Source organism: Doryrhamphus excisus, chromosome 9 (genome assembly GCF_030265055.1).
Source record: "Doryrhamphus excisus isolate RoL2022-K1 chromosome 9, RoL_Dexc_1.0, whole genome shotgun sequence".
Classification (NCBI taxonomy): Eukaryota; Metazoa; Chordata; class Actinopteri; order Syngnathiformes; family Syngnathidae; genus Doryrhamphus; species Doryrhamphus excisus.
In genome coordinates this window covers 16,560,514-16,577,127 of record NC_080474.1, presented here as the reverse complement: position 1 = coordinate 16,577,127, position 16,614 = coordinate 16,560,514, and the positions used below count along the sequence as shown (strand labels likewise).

The 16,614-nt window shown below is 39.8% G+C and overlaps 3 protein-coding genes across 4 annotated transcripts; all 3 read right to left on the bottom strand.

The window, feature by feature from the left end:
- Positions 1-368: 368 nt before the first annotated feature.
- Positions 369-4,481, bottom strand: ifngr2 (interferon gamma receptor 2). Of its 2 annotated transcripts, none has more exons than XM_058082449.1 (7): positions 4,236-4,481; positions 3,738-3,852; positions 3,074-3,243; positions 2,668-2,810; positions 2,325-2,466; positions 948-998; positions 369-746 (listed from the first exon to the last, which is right to left on the bottom strand). In XM_058082449.1, the coding sequence occupies exons 1-7, from the start codon at positions 4,273-4,275 to the stop codon at positions 736-738; spliced, it is 672 nt and encodes a 223-aa protein (XP_057938432.1). In that variant the 5' UTR covers positions 4,276-4,481; the 3' UTR covers positions 369-735. The 2 variants fall into 2 exon arrangements, with proteins under 2 accessions (XP_057938432.1, XP_057938431.1); XM_058082448.1 differs by having other exon boundaries at positions 948-1,090; positions 4,236-4,475.
- Positions 4,482-4,739: 258 nt separating this feature from the next.
- il10rb (interleukin 10 receptor, beta) lies at positions 4,740-9,947 on the bottom strand. Its single transcript, XM_058082446.1, has 8 exons — positions 9,704-9,947; positions 8,750-8,879; positions 8,200-8,387; positions 7,861-8,021; positions 7,320-7,473; positions 6,923-7,080; positions 6,663-6,829; positions 4,740-6,341 (listed from the first exon to the last, which is right to left on the bottom strand). Exons 1-8 carry the CDS (start codon positions 9,765-9,767, stop codon positions 6,167-6,169), a joined length of 1,197 nt encoding a protein of 398 aa, XP_057938429.1. The 5' UTR covers positions 9,768-9,947; the 3' UTR covers positions 4,740-6,166.
- Positions 9,948-10,095: 148 nt separating this feature from the next.
- On the bottom strand, positions 10,096-14,859 carry LOC131136001 (interleukin-10 receptor subunit beta-like). Its single transcript, XM_058082447.1, has 7 exons — positions 14,450-14,859; positions 14,138-14,255; positions 13,272-13,450; positions 12,501-12,655; positions 12,115-12,274; positions 11,320-11,453; positions 10,096-10,833 (listed from the first exon to the last, which is right to left on the bottom strand). The coding sequence occupies exons 1-7, from the start codon at positions 14,505-14,507 to the stop codon at positions 10,672-10,674; spliced, it is 966 nt and encodes a 321-aa protein (XP_057938430.1). The 5' UTR covers positions 14,508-14,859; the 3' UTR covers positions 10,096-10,671.
- Positions 14,860-16,614: the final 1,755 nt, after the last annotated feature.

Genomic DNA, 16,614 nt, shown 5'->3' with positions numbered 1-16,614 from the left:
GTTTGTATCCAGGCAGAATATTAATGCACTGATAGCTGGACTGAAGTCAGTCAAAATGTATGATGCCAAGTAGCTGTCAAAAGAAGTGACCAAAACAGTAAATGAGCAAAACCTAAATAAACAAAAACAAATGTTCTCTGTCACTAAAGACCACACAACCGCATCCAAAGAATACAGGCCTCTCATTTAAGGTCAGTGTTCACCATAAGAAAGACACTGGCCAAAAAACTTTACAAGATAAAAGGCACTGCTGAACAAAAAGGCTCATCTCAATTTTTGCCAGAAAATATCTTGATGGGCCCATTGCACCAATACGTCTGGATGTGGCAGATTTGCCCCTTAGAGAAATACAAGAAAATGGACCAAACTTAATAAAAATGTCTTTTTATTTTTACTATGTCACAAACTCAATAAATTCTGTTTGTAAAATGTTATAACTGTCAAATACAATCAAATGTTTTTTTTCAATTACCTGTGAAAGGTAATTGCGTGATTTGATGATCCGTTTGCCCTTACCACAGGCTGTCCGCCATCTTGTCTGTTTAAGACAGTGCATCTCAAATATAGTCACTCATTTTACACCTATTTGATCCCATCATTTCAGACTGTAATCCTACTGCATTTCAATATAATTGAAGCTTCTTTCACTGGTCTATGAAGTCCATGCTTGAAATGTTGTTGCAGATCTCAGTTGAGCTGTTCCTGGAAATGGGGATGGGAGACTGACGCCGTACATCAAGAACGAACTACAGGTGATAAGAAAACACATTTGTTTGAATAGATCCACTCCTTACCAAATAACACATGGCAGCTAGAAATGGACAATACAAACAAACAATAAATTTACCAATCAAGCCGGCGGTGGTGGTCTATTTTTCGGTTTAAATAGAATCTTGAGACAGCTGCTTACAGCCCATTTTTAATACAATATATGTATTATTACGTACGTGGTCTGGTATCTTGTATGAAGGTTGAAACCATCCTTTGATTCTCTTCTTCTGAAAGAGGATGATGTATGCGATGAGCGGTATGACAACAACCAGGACAATTACAACTGCAACTATTGCTTCCATTTTTTTTGTTGCTGCACCTGGAAAACACACAAGGGAGGCACAACTGATTATCATGCCTATGTGTTGTTGTTTTTTTTTAATAGTTGTACTGATAAGAAGTTTAGTGAATGAATAGTTCAGAGGGGAATGAGACATCATTTTCAACATGGATTGGACACAACAGTGGCAAAATCAACACCTGAACCCTATTGAGAATCTTTGGGATATGCTGGAGAACACTTTCAGTGGTCCAATCGATACAATACAACACAATATAACTTGAAGGGCAAGTCACTCATGCAGCACAAAAGCAATCTAAGCAGAGTGGTCTGTTAACCCCATCACAACAATGTTTTTTTTACTTGTCAGAATTAGGCTTGAGAGTAATTTCAATGCCATAAAAAACGGCCACTAGGTGGCAGAAGACGCTCCCCTCTGGCAGGAGGCTGCGGTCCATCAGGACCAAAACCTCACGCCACAAGAACAGTTTCTTCCCGTCTGCTGTCAGCCTCATCAACAAGGCCCGGAACCCCACCTGACACTCTTCACACCCCACCTCTGCCTCATCCTGCCACTTTGACACTTTCATTATATGCGTTACATTAACGCCCAGTTTGGACTTTTAGGAAAAACAATCAGACTGCACTTCAGGAATAACAACAAAAAACAGACTGTGTACATATATTTATACTGTTATTCTGTATATTTTGTATTTTTCATATTTTGTATTTTTCATTCTTTTTTAATAGATGTGTCTGCACCTACTATACCAAAACAAATTCCTAGTATGTGTTTGATCATACATGGCAATAAACCTTTTCTGATTCTGATTCTGAAGTTCATCATGAGAGGAAGGAGAACCGCACATGACAGGAAGAGGAACTTCTGCTTTTATAATAAAGGTATTGCCATATAACAAAGCCTTTTTCCCTCCCTTAAACAGGTGCCTTTATCAAGACAAAAATGGCTCGATCCAGAGCACGAGTCAAAGCAGATCCTAAAGCAAGGGCCATTTATACACACACAGGTACACACAGAGACACATGCAGACACACCCACAAATTTGTTTCCATGTTTGTTCCTAAACTTATTCTTAAAATTAACAATAGAAGACATCCACTTCTTGTTGCTTAATTTTCATTGAAGTCTAAATGAGTGCAACACAGAATGTATGTGATTCTTAAGGATAACCTCCCCAGACAAAGAGAACATAAAGGATAAGGAACGTTTTAAAATGTACACATGGATAATTAAACATAAATGGAGACTTACTTGAATGAGGGATGGCTTTGCACCGGGTGCAGCTAGCCACTCCGATAGGCGTATCGAAGTAAGTGTACTGCACACTTGCACAGTAATGCTCTCCATCCTTTAAATTAGGAATGGGCACTGAGGACACAGCATCTTCATATGCCTGTTGAAAAATAATATTTTAAAATATTAAAAGTTAACTCTGTTAATTTTCATGTTGATTCTGCTAAATTGACTATTTTTAAGACCTTTGAAAATTGTATTTAAGATGTTTTATGAGAACATAATATACATCAATTACAAATAAGTGACATGACGAATATGCCTATCATTATTCAAACGCTGGATATGCTGGATGTCTTACCTCTAAGGGTTCTCCTTCCTTCCCAAAGTAAATCCTGTGTTTCACATGGTAACCTTCCAGAGAAATCCCACTGTTTCTACTTAAATGAACGATCAAGGTGCCAGGATTTGCACTTAAGACAACTTCAGGGCTACATGAGTTACCTATAGGAGGAGGAAAAAAACAAACAAAATCAAGAATGATAATCTGATGATGACTGGGGAAGATGACTATGAGGGAGATTGTTCTGAATAGCTTTAAATCTGTATCTTTTAATGTAAATAGTTTACAGAAGGCACAAAACATTAAATTCCATTTAGAAAAAATGTCTACTGATGTGTTTAGCCTCCAAGACTAAATGGACAGCTTTACAGAAAGTAATGATTTCAATTTTTTTTTACTGAATGAAAAAAAAAAACATGCTTACCTTGACTGCTACAGGCTCTGGCTATTTCTGAAGTCAATCCACGCCTCTCTGCTAGCACACCAATCAGAGCACAGCCATGGTCTGCCTCCGCTTTCATGAAATTCACATTACAGGAAGTGGAGGACATCTGCTTGCAGGTTGGGACGTCTTTCCATTGATCAGCATCAAAGCTGAATTATAAAAATATATATATAGCGGACTGTATTTTACAATGAACCACCTTATTTAAAACAATCACAAGCCCAAACACCATTGTAGTTTCTAGGTTACTTTTATTTCACAGCATGCTGGCTTTTCAAAGAGAGACTGATTGAGTCCTTCTAGTGTATATAACCGTTTTAACAATTTTCAACAAGCCTCAGTGGTCCCACAATAGTCTACCTGAAATTAGAATAAAACAGAGGCAGACATGAAGTGATGTTGGGAGTTCAGATCTAGGTTTTAGCTTGTTGCGGCAAATTTCAGGATCCCTCCAAATCCAGTGCTCTGTTTCATGATTGTTTCTTTGTGTTTTATGCTACTCCCATAGCCCTGCTTTTTGTGCACTTTTTGCAGTGGGATTCATCTTCTGTTCTGTCTGAGCCTACTGCTTCGTTCATTAATTGTGAACAAATACAGATTACATTGTAGTACACACACACACACACACAAACCGTAACCTCACCTGTGGTACCAAACTGTGTAGGTGACGTTGTGCTCTTCCGTGGCAGGGGTCCATGTCAACTGCCAGTTGTTAAGCTGGACATTCTGTGGCGGACCTGGAGGTGCCTCGCTCAGTACTGTGACACATTAAAATCAAAGGTGAAACACACTGAAAAGCAATCAACTTACAATTTTACAAGGGACAAGATTATAATTAATGCAAAGTGCAGGTTTTCAGAATATTCAGATTTTGATCTTGCATCAAAGGACGCACGGTGACCTAGCGAATGGGGGTGGTGGATGGATGGGAACCGACAGGTAAAAACGTGACCAACACGTATCGTTCCGAGAACGTCACACAAACTTGTCACTGCAACTCGGGGGAAGCCAACAGATAACCAAAACTAAAGGGAAACAAACAACGTTCCCGCGAAAACAAAACTGAATAACTTTATCAGAAAATTGTCTAGTATAGGACTGCAGTCAAGTCATCGAGAGAAATAGCACTTTACTCACGCACCTTTGGTGACGAGGAGAAAACACAATACAAGCATAACCATCGTGGCCGTGTCATTTCACCTAAAATCGGTTACTAAACTATTGTATGTCCAAATATTGCTGTCTTAATGTCTCTTGGTTTTCATTTGAATTGTTTAAGGTTGTCAGAGCTAGCAGACAAGGCAAACGCTAGTGTTGTAACTCTACTTCCTTCTATTTCTTCTTTTGGGTGCTTTGACAAGTACCACAATAGTGCAATACCGCCATCTACTGCTCCGGAGCCTGAAACAGCGTCCCTTTGTAGAAATGTCTGACTAAAATAGTATGTAATTACTACAAAGCATACCGCCTTCAATCGTCACATAGGCGTTCAAGTGCCATAGGATGACCATATTTTGATAACCAAAACCAAGACTCTAAGCTGGCAATAAGATGCTCAAATAATACTCAAAGATGTCTTATAATTTCAATAGATCAAATTTCTTTCAATAGATTAATTTTTTTTCCAATTAACACCATAAATACTGTACACCATTAAGATTACAAAGCTCTGTTGCAAGAAAGCAAAAATGGAACCTACACGCACCTCAGCCTGCCTCACTGTCCCTGCTGCCCCATGACAGTCCCTGGACTCATTCACCCAGTTCTCCTGATCAACACCATGGCTAAGAGGGCAAGGCATTTCACCTGGAAGAATATCCAGCAACGGCGGGCTCCAGGGCTGCGGGAGCCATCAACCTTGAATTGAGCTCACATGTTGCCAAAAAGTGCAGCTAAACGATGAAGCACACATACAAGAATGTATTCATGCTGTTTCAGACTGATTTGGTGTAAGAATACAATCAGACAGGTTTTCTTAGCATTATTTTCATTATGTCTGACACGGAAGATAAGTGTTCATTGTTGATAGGTCTTCATGCATCACACTGGAGCAAATTCATTCAATGACATGCACTATTCACTTCAATCTGCCAAGTATTGTACAAACAAACCCTGTGCAAAAATATGCAAGTGTTTGCCCCCGTCCTGATTTCCTTTTTTTGTTTGTCACAAGTGTTTCAGATCAAACTAATTTAAATATTTGTCAATGACAACACAAAATGCAGTTTTTAAATAAAACGTATTAATAAGGGAGGGAAAATAAATCCAAACCTACATGGCCCTGTATGAAATCTCCTCCATCCTTGAAACATAAATTAAGTGATTGACATTAGCCTGGAAGACGTTATAAATCCATTTTGATAGTTTGGGACTTCAGCGAACCACAGTGACACCACCAAGTATTGTGATTATGATATGCTGTGATATTGTGATTCGAATCTTTCCAAGCGCTCTGACCATTTTTTTAGTTATATGCACAAACAACAAAAACGGTCCTATCTCACAATTCCCTCCTTTTTATTTCAAATTTTAGTAATGATGTTTTAGAAACTGCCGCAAAAAATGTATGTCAAGACAGACATGTCCCACATGCAAAAATTCAGCAAAGATGAGTGGGCCTAAATTCCTCCACAGCGTTGTGAGAGACTCATTGCAAGTTATCAGAAACGTTTGATTGCAGTTATTGCTGCTAAAAAATATGAGATCAGGAAGGGAGCAATGAGTGGACCTCTCTCTCTGTAAACACGTCTTGTTTTGCTTCTCAATACTGCATGACACCCCATCCTCCCCCACATACTGGTGGTCAAACTGAAGGACCTGGGTTTTTCACACTTGCGTGTCCATGTGGATCCAAAATGTCTTGGTTGGTCGCAGCCAGAGGGTTTGAGTGGGTCACCACATGTCCATGGCCCTGAACCTCAGCACTTGTTCTCCAACGGCTGTGTGCCCAGTCCCCTGCGTTTCACAGTTTTTCCCTTTAATTTACTCCTCTTTGACATAAGAGGCAGTCACTGCTGCATATCATGCTAGAAAGCATTAACAGTAGCCTCCCATTTATTTATTCTAAACCAGCTAGGAAACTCTGGTCCTTCCTGTGGCAGGGGGGTTGGTTTCTGTTGGCTGGGACCAGATTTTGGCACCTGAAGAGGACTGAATGTTGTTGCTCCGCTGCTGGCTGCAGCTGCTTTCTGTGGAGTAAACGCCAGAGTCGTTGCTTCTTCTTTTATTCTGATGACTACATCGACCACTGCAAAACAAAACAGGAAGCACATTCTGTTAACTAGATACAATCACACAATTACAAGTGGCTGAGCTTGGGTGCCAACACAGTAGTCGTCACCGTGTGTGCGTGCATATATGGCAATATTTTCTGCATAATTTTGTGTAGGTTTGTGAGTTTGTCCTACAAATTGTTCATATTTGCCAAATTACAGCAGGACGTAAACTACATTTCATTTAGCAAAACAACATAAATGTGTATTCAAGCAACTAAAAAGTCTGTTTTCAGAATATGTCCCCTTTAAAATGATTTTTACTTAAAAGCAATTGTACAAAGTAATCAGTTGACCTGCTATCTGATTCCAGGCCTGAGGTGAGCACAGTCGGTACCTCCAAGGGAAGACAGGAAAATTCTGGACGTTTTGCACATATTGTTACTTTATCACGAAAAAGCTCTGCTTCTGAGCCCAGGGATAGTAGACAAGGAGTATCCGATCCAAAGGAGTCATGAAGATACTGAAAAGACAGATAGTATATACAATAGAAAAAGATTGAAAAATGTGGGATATTCATAGAAGAGGTGAAAATAATGCTACTAATAATAAGTACCTCTTGAAAGAATGGCGGAAGTTGGATCATGGGGTAGAGAGTTGCCTTCAAGGTCATGAAGAACTTCAATAAAATATATAAGAGGGGCAGCACAACCACAAAACCTATCACCAAGGAGCCCAGGGAGTACAATAATATCTGCCACAATGGGATAGTGCCTGTTAAAGGTAGAAAACACAAAAACGATGATTAGTGTCAACGTTCATATTGTCATGTATCCACTGAATCACATTTTGCTATCATGTGGCCATTGTCAAAGAGCACAGAGAGATTAACTCAACCAGACTACCAAACTGTTAATAAAAGATGGATTTGTCAAGTTAGCCTAAAAAAATATTGACAAAATGTGAGTGTAGGATGCAGAACTATGTCACCGCACGTGCTTAAAACATTTTACCTTTGGTCTGAACGCATTTGGCTGAGGTAAACGTGCTGCTCTTATTGTAGAGATCATAACGTGACCGGACCTTCACACAGTACCATGTCCAAGATTTCAGGTTTGGCAGAGTCACCATGGAAACATTGCTGTTCAAAATCTGGGGTTTTATTTCCTGAAAGAAGAGTACAAAATACTGTATGTATTAGGTGCCTTTTAGAAAGCAGCACACTCTCGTTTTCAGCCAGACACAAAGCATGAAAAGGGTATGATTAGGCCTATCACAATATCAAAATTTTGATAATTGTGCTACAAAATATTGTCCATCCATTTTCTACCGCTTATCCGGGTCAGAGGTCGTGGGGGCAGTAGTGTGAGTACAACAATCAATTTTATTGCAAATGCAGAAATCTGAGGAGAGTTTTGGAGAGGTACCAATCACTCATGGATTTTCATAATTTGCTGGTAGGCATGGAACTCAACTCCGGCGAAAATCTACTGTATAGGTCTTAAAATTTTACATTCTTTTTTTTTTATTTTAATGATAATTGGGAATTCCTACCTGTGTGTCTACATTGTGCTCCCAGTACAAGATGTTGTAGTACAACTTGGAAATTTCATTCTTCATGGAGCGGTTTGAACTGGTCAGCGGATCAACGATGTAAACACTGAGACTGCTTCCATCAGGATCCAGGTTCACTTTTGATGGAGGACCGATTACAGCTAGAAGTCAGAAAACAAAGGATATCAGAGAACTTGTGACCTTATTGTTATTATTTATTTATTACACTGTACATTGGAAACAAAAAACTAAACTGCGATCTCCAGTCTACTTAATTAGAGAACTGGCAAACTGAGCCACTGCTCCATACATTATGCAATATTTTACCACCTTTCTCACCATGCTTATCAGGACAAAATTCTTTCAGCACCCAGTTGGAGTAATTGGCATTTATTTTGGCACGAACACGGAGCACATAGACACCCAGATAATGAATGCCACACCCAGAGAGGTCACATGACTTGTAAGCTGTGTTATCACAGGCTACGGCCCATTTGTGCCTTTTCTTGGATTCCAGCTTGAACTTCCTGCGGAAAGAAAGAAAACCTTTATTAATGACCATCAACTTGAAACATTGCAGTATCCCAGCAGCTGGCGAACTGATTTTGTCAGAGTTCGGTTTGGATTTCAGTGCTGAGGAAAGTAGTTCCAGGTATTTGCTAGTTGCCGGGGACAGTTAAGTTATTATTTTCTCTGCCGTCGTATCACTTTGCGCTCCTGCCTGTCCAGTGTTAGGCACATTTGCTTCACTGGTTTCACAGCGTTTACCGCTGGGATAGTGAAAGTAAACAGTCTCCAAATGATTTTCAGTGGCCTATACCTGTCTCTTACAATTACATTATGCTACCCATAGAATAAAAGATGACAAATCAAAACAAAATCTACTTACCCTATACATTGTGCAGAGAAAGAAACAGCTTGACCGTTTGAAATGCTCTCATCCCAATCCCACTTCAGCGTGTAATGGGTGTTCAACGTAATCAAGTGTACATTCTGTGGTGGAGGCAGCCCTGCTCTCACTAAAACCAACCACAAAAAAGACAGGATACATTAGTTCACACGGCGTGCCATATATGTGTTTGCTTGTTATGACTATGCAATTTAATCCAAGGTGCAGAGGTAAGAAAAGTTCCAAAGAACAAGCAGGATCTTTTCCCGAAGCTGGAGGAACTTTAGTGGGGCAGTCTGCGCTCATCTGCCATGCTAAACCTCTGCATGTTCTAAACTGGTGTTCTCATATCTCCCAAGAGAGCTGAGAATCACGTGATTGTCACCCAGCCAATGAATGAGGATCAATCTATACTGTCTATCTATCTCTATCTAATATATCACTATAATTATGAACAACTGCGTTTTATGTGCAACCAAGTCAGCTGTGGTTGTTTTGTCAGGCTTCTGATAGGTAACATGCGAGTGGCAGCCAGTGAATGTGTTTTAGGTGGACAGACATTTTTTTCCGTTAAAAGAAAACTACATTATCTATAAATTTGCCCAGTCATCCACAATCTTTATGTGAGACATTTATGCTCCATTGTTTACAACCCACAATACTGTGTACCCATTATCAGTGTATGTGTGTACATTTGTTTTGCCCTGTTTCGGTGCGAAAGTCCCAAAATGTGTGAGTAAATTGTAGGTGTGTGTACAGTTTTTTGATGTTTATCCTAAACAGCCTCCCGTAAAATCCAGAATCTTTAGAAGTTTGAGTTGTTGCAACACGGCGATGTCACAAGGAAAGTAAACAATGTCGTGTTTCGCTAAACACCCCCAGGGTCTGCATAGGCCTCTAGTATACATCTAAGTATTTTAGTAAGCCAGCAAAGCACACAAAAATGGAACTTACCATATTGGAGCCAACAGAGAAGGAAAATGAAATGACCACGATACATGTGTTTAAACGAGCCCATTTGCTGTGTCTCTTAGAGTCGAACTGGTTTTTCAGAAATATATTCTCCGAATGTGTCGATAACTGCAACCATACAACACTATTAAACCGCAAAATATGTCAGAACCATAGAGGCTGCTCTCCTTATACGAAGTAGTTTGCTTAGAACAGGAAGGTCCGCCATGTTGATTGTAACACGTGAGCTGGGCGGGGCTAACCAGCCCCGAGATGGGTGTAAAATAAAGTTACCACTTCGATTAAATGAATGAATGTTACTTATTGAACAGAATTAAAATGTGCGTAAATATAATGCGTCTATATTTTTTTTAGAAAAAGCACTCACATTTTTTTTACATAAACTTTAATACACACAAAAAGAGTCTCTTGATAGTATGTCAGTGTGTTATATTATATGGACAATTAACTTAGTGTTTACACAATGCAAAATTTTCAGTCATGGTGTGTAGTAGTTGTTCTGCAACAAATTCATTTCATTCATGAATTTTCTACTGCTTATTCTCACGACGGTTGAGGGCATCCTGGAGCCTATCCCAGTTGTCTTCGGGTGAGAGGCGGGGTACACCCTGGACTGGTCACCAGCCAATCACAGGACACATATAGACAAACAACCATTCACACTCACATTCATACCTATGGACAATTTGGAGTCTCCAATTAACCTAGCATGTTTTTGGAATGTCGGAGGAACATGCAAACGCCACACAGAGATGCCCGAGCAGGTCTCCTAGTAGCTGTGTGGCCTGCTTGCTAACCACTTGTTAAAACAACTGGAAGCCCTGCTTGTCAGTCAGCCCTGCACATAATCACTCTCAGTTACAAATGACTGCATCTTGCACAGTTTTTCCTGTTATTGAGTGGTCCCTTGAGCAACTTTTCTGTTTTCATGGTCTCACAAAGATGGAACATCAAGTTTTCTGCAATAGGAAGACACCGCCTCTTCCAACGACTTTCTGTTTTTCCGTTGACTCATTATCTGCAATAACTCTGACTGATTTGTATATCTCCTCAGGTTGGTCAGAGATCTTCGTGGTCCAGTCGTGAAGCGAGTTCTGGGTTTCCAATAGATGCTGGAAAGAAACAGCAACCAAGTCAGGCTAAATGAGGTGTGATACATTGCTAGTACATAGACATTGTCACACATTTGTGTCACTTGCACCTGGACACAGTACTAAAACACATAAGTCATTATGCTTGGCATAGCGTATAATGTTTATATACATAAACCCACAATCACAACCAGTCCTACTTCCAAACATTGGTATCAAAGTGGGGGGGGGGGGGGGGGGGGGGGGGTGAGAATCTTGTACCAGGGCCATGGGAGGGACATGGGACATAGCAGGAATTAAATCATTACATTGCAATATATTGTCATATATTTATCATTGTACTTTTCTTAAAAGCAATGTTAAAATGTCATCTCATGTCATAGACATGTATGGTCTCATCTTGTGGACCGAGTGTCTCGTGACACCCCTACTATAGACAGATTCTGGCCAGATATTGTGCAGGTTCTACTGTGCTTCATTGTCTTCCAAAAAAAAAAACATACTTACCGAAGGCAGCACATCTTGCGGACAAAGAAGATGGGAAATCGTTTTCCTATAAACCACTGCAATCACCACAAGGGTTACCGTCAAGGTCATGATGAAAAACGTGACCAGTGCCGGCACCCATGGAGCTTCCGGTTCTGTGTAAAGAACATGAATGAACTGACATAGTATTTGTTTATTTTGCATAAAAAAACAACAATGATGAGTGACGATGATAGGGAATTTAATTGGGACAACCGGTGAAAAGTAAAAACTGAACCCAACTATGTGAATGTCTGCTCTAGAGTGTTTTGCTTGATTCCTTAACATTCAGCCCTCTCTGCAAAGAAATGTCCAATTTCTGAAAAGCAGATGAAAGGGCAAGGCATTCAGAGACTCCTGGCTCTGACGTTGATGCACTATGTACCCATTTTTTGAACACATCACTTCTATAAATGCTGCGTGCTACCATTGCTCAGTAGAGATAAGAACGCCAGTGCACGTAGTGACTATTAACGCCGGGGGTGGACCTATGGCATGGCCAGGAGTGGCCGTGGCCATCCTTGGTCTGTTGATTACTTGCATGAACCATGATTACTTTGGTCGGTTCTGGTCAGGTTTTCAATTCTGAAGCATGATTCAGCACATAAATCTCGGTTCTCTGAAACCACTATTGGTAAGGTAGGTTTACCGTCTGCTGATTGTGTTTTTTGTTTGAAAAAGAAAAACGTATAATTTAGAGACAAAGAGGGACAGCCCCTATAAAAACATAAAGAAACAATAAAGACATTAAAATAGATGCAGCAAAAAGACACAAACCAGTGGTGGTGCTCTCACAGACAGTGCTGCTTGGAATGCTTAGCTTGGAGTTCCCCTTTGTCATCTCCCCTGCATTGATTTGGACCTGAACACAATACTTCGTCCAGAGGTCCAGTTTGCTCAAAATCACTCGGTTTTGCAGACTACTTATGCTTCTTGCCTGTGAGAAGCAAAAACAGTTAGCCTGTTAAATCTACTGCTGATGAAAAAGCCAGGAGTGTTCAGCCAAGTCTGATTTGGGGGCTTGTTTATGCTGCATGAGCTTGCTTCGCCATCTCCAAACACTCTAATGTGGAAATAACTGGAAATAACTTCCTTTTTGTAGTGTTTATCTTCTTCCACTAAATAAATATTATTGATAGTGAAACAAGGGGTCACAATTTCACCTTTTCACTCTGATCATCTTTCCAGTAGGTGATGTTGTAAGTAGCAGTACTATAGACATCCCTGAGCGTTGAGAGCGCAAACACTGGATCTTCAATGGTAACATCAATTGTAGCCCCGTTGGAAAAGAGCGAGACATTGGGTGACCCAATGATGGCTGAAAAGAAAAAGAAAAGAAGACCTTAGTGAAAACAAAAATGACAACCGGTCAAACATGTCTCCATTTGGTCATTCCTTCCTTCATTAATTCATTCATTCTCTACCGCTTATCCGTGCTGGAGCCTATCCCAGCTGTCTTCGGCCGAGAGGCAGAGTACACCCTGAACTGGTCGCCAGCCAATCACAGTGTCTCGATTTGTTTTCTCAGTCAATCTTTTCATATATTAACGGGTTTGATTCCCCGTTCGGCCATCTCTGTGTGGAGTTTGCATGTTCTCCCCGTGTGTGGGTTTTCTCTGGGTACTCCGGTTTCCTCCCACATTCCAAAAACATGCTCGGGTAATTGGCGACTCTAAATTTTCCATAGGTCTGAATGTGAGTGTGAATGGTTGTTTGTCTATATGTGCCCTGTGATTGGCTGGCCACCAGTCCAGGGTGTACCCCGCCTCTCGCACAAAGACAGCTGGGATAGGCTCCAGCATACCCGCGACCCTAGTGAGGATAATCAGTATAAAAAAATTGATGGATGGATTGGCTAAGTAAACAAAAAATACATAATTAAAAGAGAATAAATACTTATATAAGAGACATAATAATACATCAATATGACTCACTATCAATGTCCATGGTAATATTGTTACTTTCCACCCAAGGAGAGCTCTCTGCCTCCTGCTGAGCGTGCACTCTGGCTGTATACGTTCCGTACATGCTGAGGGGGAATTTAAGGCTGCTGAAGTCACATTCAAGTGTTGAAGTGTTCACACAACCCACTCGGTACATTGTGACAGAGGTCCTGTGGAGGTGGAGGTGGGGTAGGGGAGCAGGTGGGGTGGAAAAATACAGCTACGTCATATCTTCATAAGAAACAAAACGCTGTGCTTTTATGACCTGTTCGCCCTTGCTCATGAAGACATTATCATTGTCATTATAGTAGTTGACTATGGCCTATTATTAGTCAAAAATATTAAAAGACAAGTTGTATGTAGCATTTGGGATGAGCAAGTACACCACTATCTGTATCTGTACACACAACGGGCGGGGCATAAACCAGAAATGGGTGGGGCTTAAATTGGTACATTATTTTAAGTCTGAAATTGACATGGATTGATCAGAAGTTGCTATATTTATTGTTCATTATTCATCTATGTGTGCTGTGTATTTGATCTGAAGACTTAGTTGTCATTGAAGACTTAGACTTAGTAGACATAGTTTTTCGTATCAACTCTTCTCCAACTTTGAGTTTTCGTTTTAGTTACTTTATGCTTTTGTTTTCTGTGCTATAATTACGAAAATATTATATTAATTACTGCATCCTACTTTGCGAAAATTTACTCACCAATTAACCGTGACAAACAAGGGGCAACACTATAATATAATACTATTATTATATAATGTAGGTATTAATATAGTATGCAACATGTCTTCCAGGATTACATTACTATCATTGTGGTGATTCCGTGCTTAGATTAAAGAGACTTACTTGACCTCAGTGGTGTAGAGAAGACCACCGGTTAGACTCTCCGGTGATGAATCCCACCTCAGCACCAAATTCATGTTTATGGAAGTTAGGCGGACATTACTTGGAGTGTTGAGAACAGCTAAAAATCACAAGACATTCACAATGCAATTTTGGGATTACACACACAACGCTAAAGACGACATTGCATTCGTTTTGGCTACATGGATATAAACTTGGAAGTGAAAACGAAACCTTAGGACCCTCTCGCCGTCACAGGTGGTATATTTGATCATGAGCTGCGCTACAATACAAAAGCATAAAAACTCAAATTACCTCTGGATCCACCAAGTATAAACAACACCAGTACAGCATTTAAAGACGTTGACGGCATATCGAAGAATATCTTTCATCCAGCTGATTTCGTGTATTTCCTGGAAGCCTGTGTTGATACAGGAGGTGTCCGCCAAAGACGTTACGTAGATAAGACTGTTCATTACTCGCATGGAGCAGAAAGTTCGCCATGATGGTAAGCAGCAAGAGAGGAGCGCGGGGCTAGGTTCACGTGGATGTACGATTGTATATCACTAACTCGGAGCAGAGTGTAAAATAAAATATGTATATATGTGTGTAAAATGTACTTTAATGTAGCGTTCTTGTTAACTTTGACGCCAGTTCAGATTGCACACTTGTCTCTCCCTCGCTTTCGTTCTCTCCCAGAACACACTTCCTCTTTATCCAACGATAACATTGACAGTTTAAGGTGCTTTCACGAACATTAAAATATACAACATCAACACAACATCAATAGTTCGTGATAAAACTGTAGAAATATGACCGACATGTAGAACAAAAAAACAGCAGCTGTATGAAAGAAACGTTTCCATTCTTTATTTTTACTTTTCCCGTACCTACCGTGTTGCCAACGGATAACATGCAATATACAAAATCATAATAAATAATACACATATTTCAACCGAACTTGGATTTGCAGGGAAAAAAAACATCATTTCATTTACATTTCTTGTTTTACTCCAAAACATAATTGAAAATGCACAAAAATGTTGCACATACATTTTCATACACATATAAAATGGTCAGGAAAACAATCACCATATATTTACTCTATTGTCCAACAGTGGGTCGGACCACACATGGAATCATTAATTACCATTCCAGTTGTTTGATTTAAAAAGGTCAATGACAATAAGGCACAACAAAAAAATGATTTAAAAGTACTTATATGATATAAGTAAATACTTTGAGTTCACTAACTCAAAAGTATTTACTTCAGTGATGGCATTGTTAATCTACTCTTGCGACACAAGAGTTCTGCCACCTTGCGCAACTGCGCATAACCAGTTGTAAATGAGCTAAATCTTATAAATGTGCATATCTTTGAAGGAATGGATCGTTCACATAAGTACAATGTTTTCACCTAAAAATGTTATATTAGTGTATATTGTTATTTACCATATGTTTTAAGCTGCAACGTGTAGTATCAGTACCTGTACAAGCAATGAAACAACGCAAATTATTAGGTTACGCTATTCACATTAACATGAAAATGTACTTAACTCGTCTTATGTGCTTACACATTAGTTCAATAGCTGCAAAGCCATGTGAAATACACACAGGACTCCATGAGGGCTCACGTCTTGTCACACTGCCGCTTGATGCTAATGAGGCAGCTCAATTCTAGCTATGACGCGACGGTTAAGTTGCTTTCTTTTGGCATCACAGCTCATGCCTGTGGTTTCAGCACATCCAAGCCCAGTTCCAACTGAGAGGAATAACACAGACTATACCTTGAAACCGGTAACCGGCCCATTCCTAGTATCCTTTAAAAAATTAAAATGTGGGGAAACAGGGCAGAAACATAAGTCAAAGTGCTAAACTCGTTATGACTGTCACATATTATTACTTTCTCCAGGTACAGGCAGTGAGTACTCCAACACTCCATAATAATATAGACATATGTGGGATTTCCAACTACTGTATACGATTAAAAAAATAATGGCACATATTTCCAAAATTGATATCTATTTACATGAAATTTGATGTAGTTATTTATTTTCATCATTGCACCTGAAAGTTTCCTGCATCCTGTATCCGGGTTTGGCCCCTATCACGGCCCGGTCTATTGGGGACCCCTACTCTAACACTGACCAGTAGGTCACAAACAAATGACTAATATTTCTCTGAGACAGGAGAAAAAAAAAAGACAAGTACCAGAGTGATTATTAAAGACTTGCATGGCATTATTTTGGCATAGGTTAAAATAGGGAAGCATATTGTGTCAGTTTCATCTGGAGGTATGGGTGGATGTGGAAAATATGCTGAGGTAAATGCAGACGTTTAGTCTTTTTAGTACTTGACTAAGTAAACTAAGTAAACTAACCAAACTAAACAGTGAATATATCTCAATATCACATCTTGATTTGGAATCTGTGATGCTCAGATGTGACAGATTTGAACGAGGCAGTCAAACACAAGTGAGG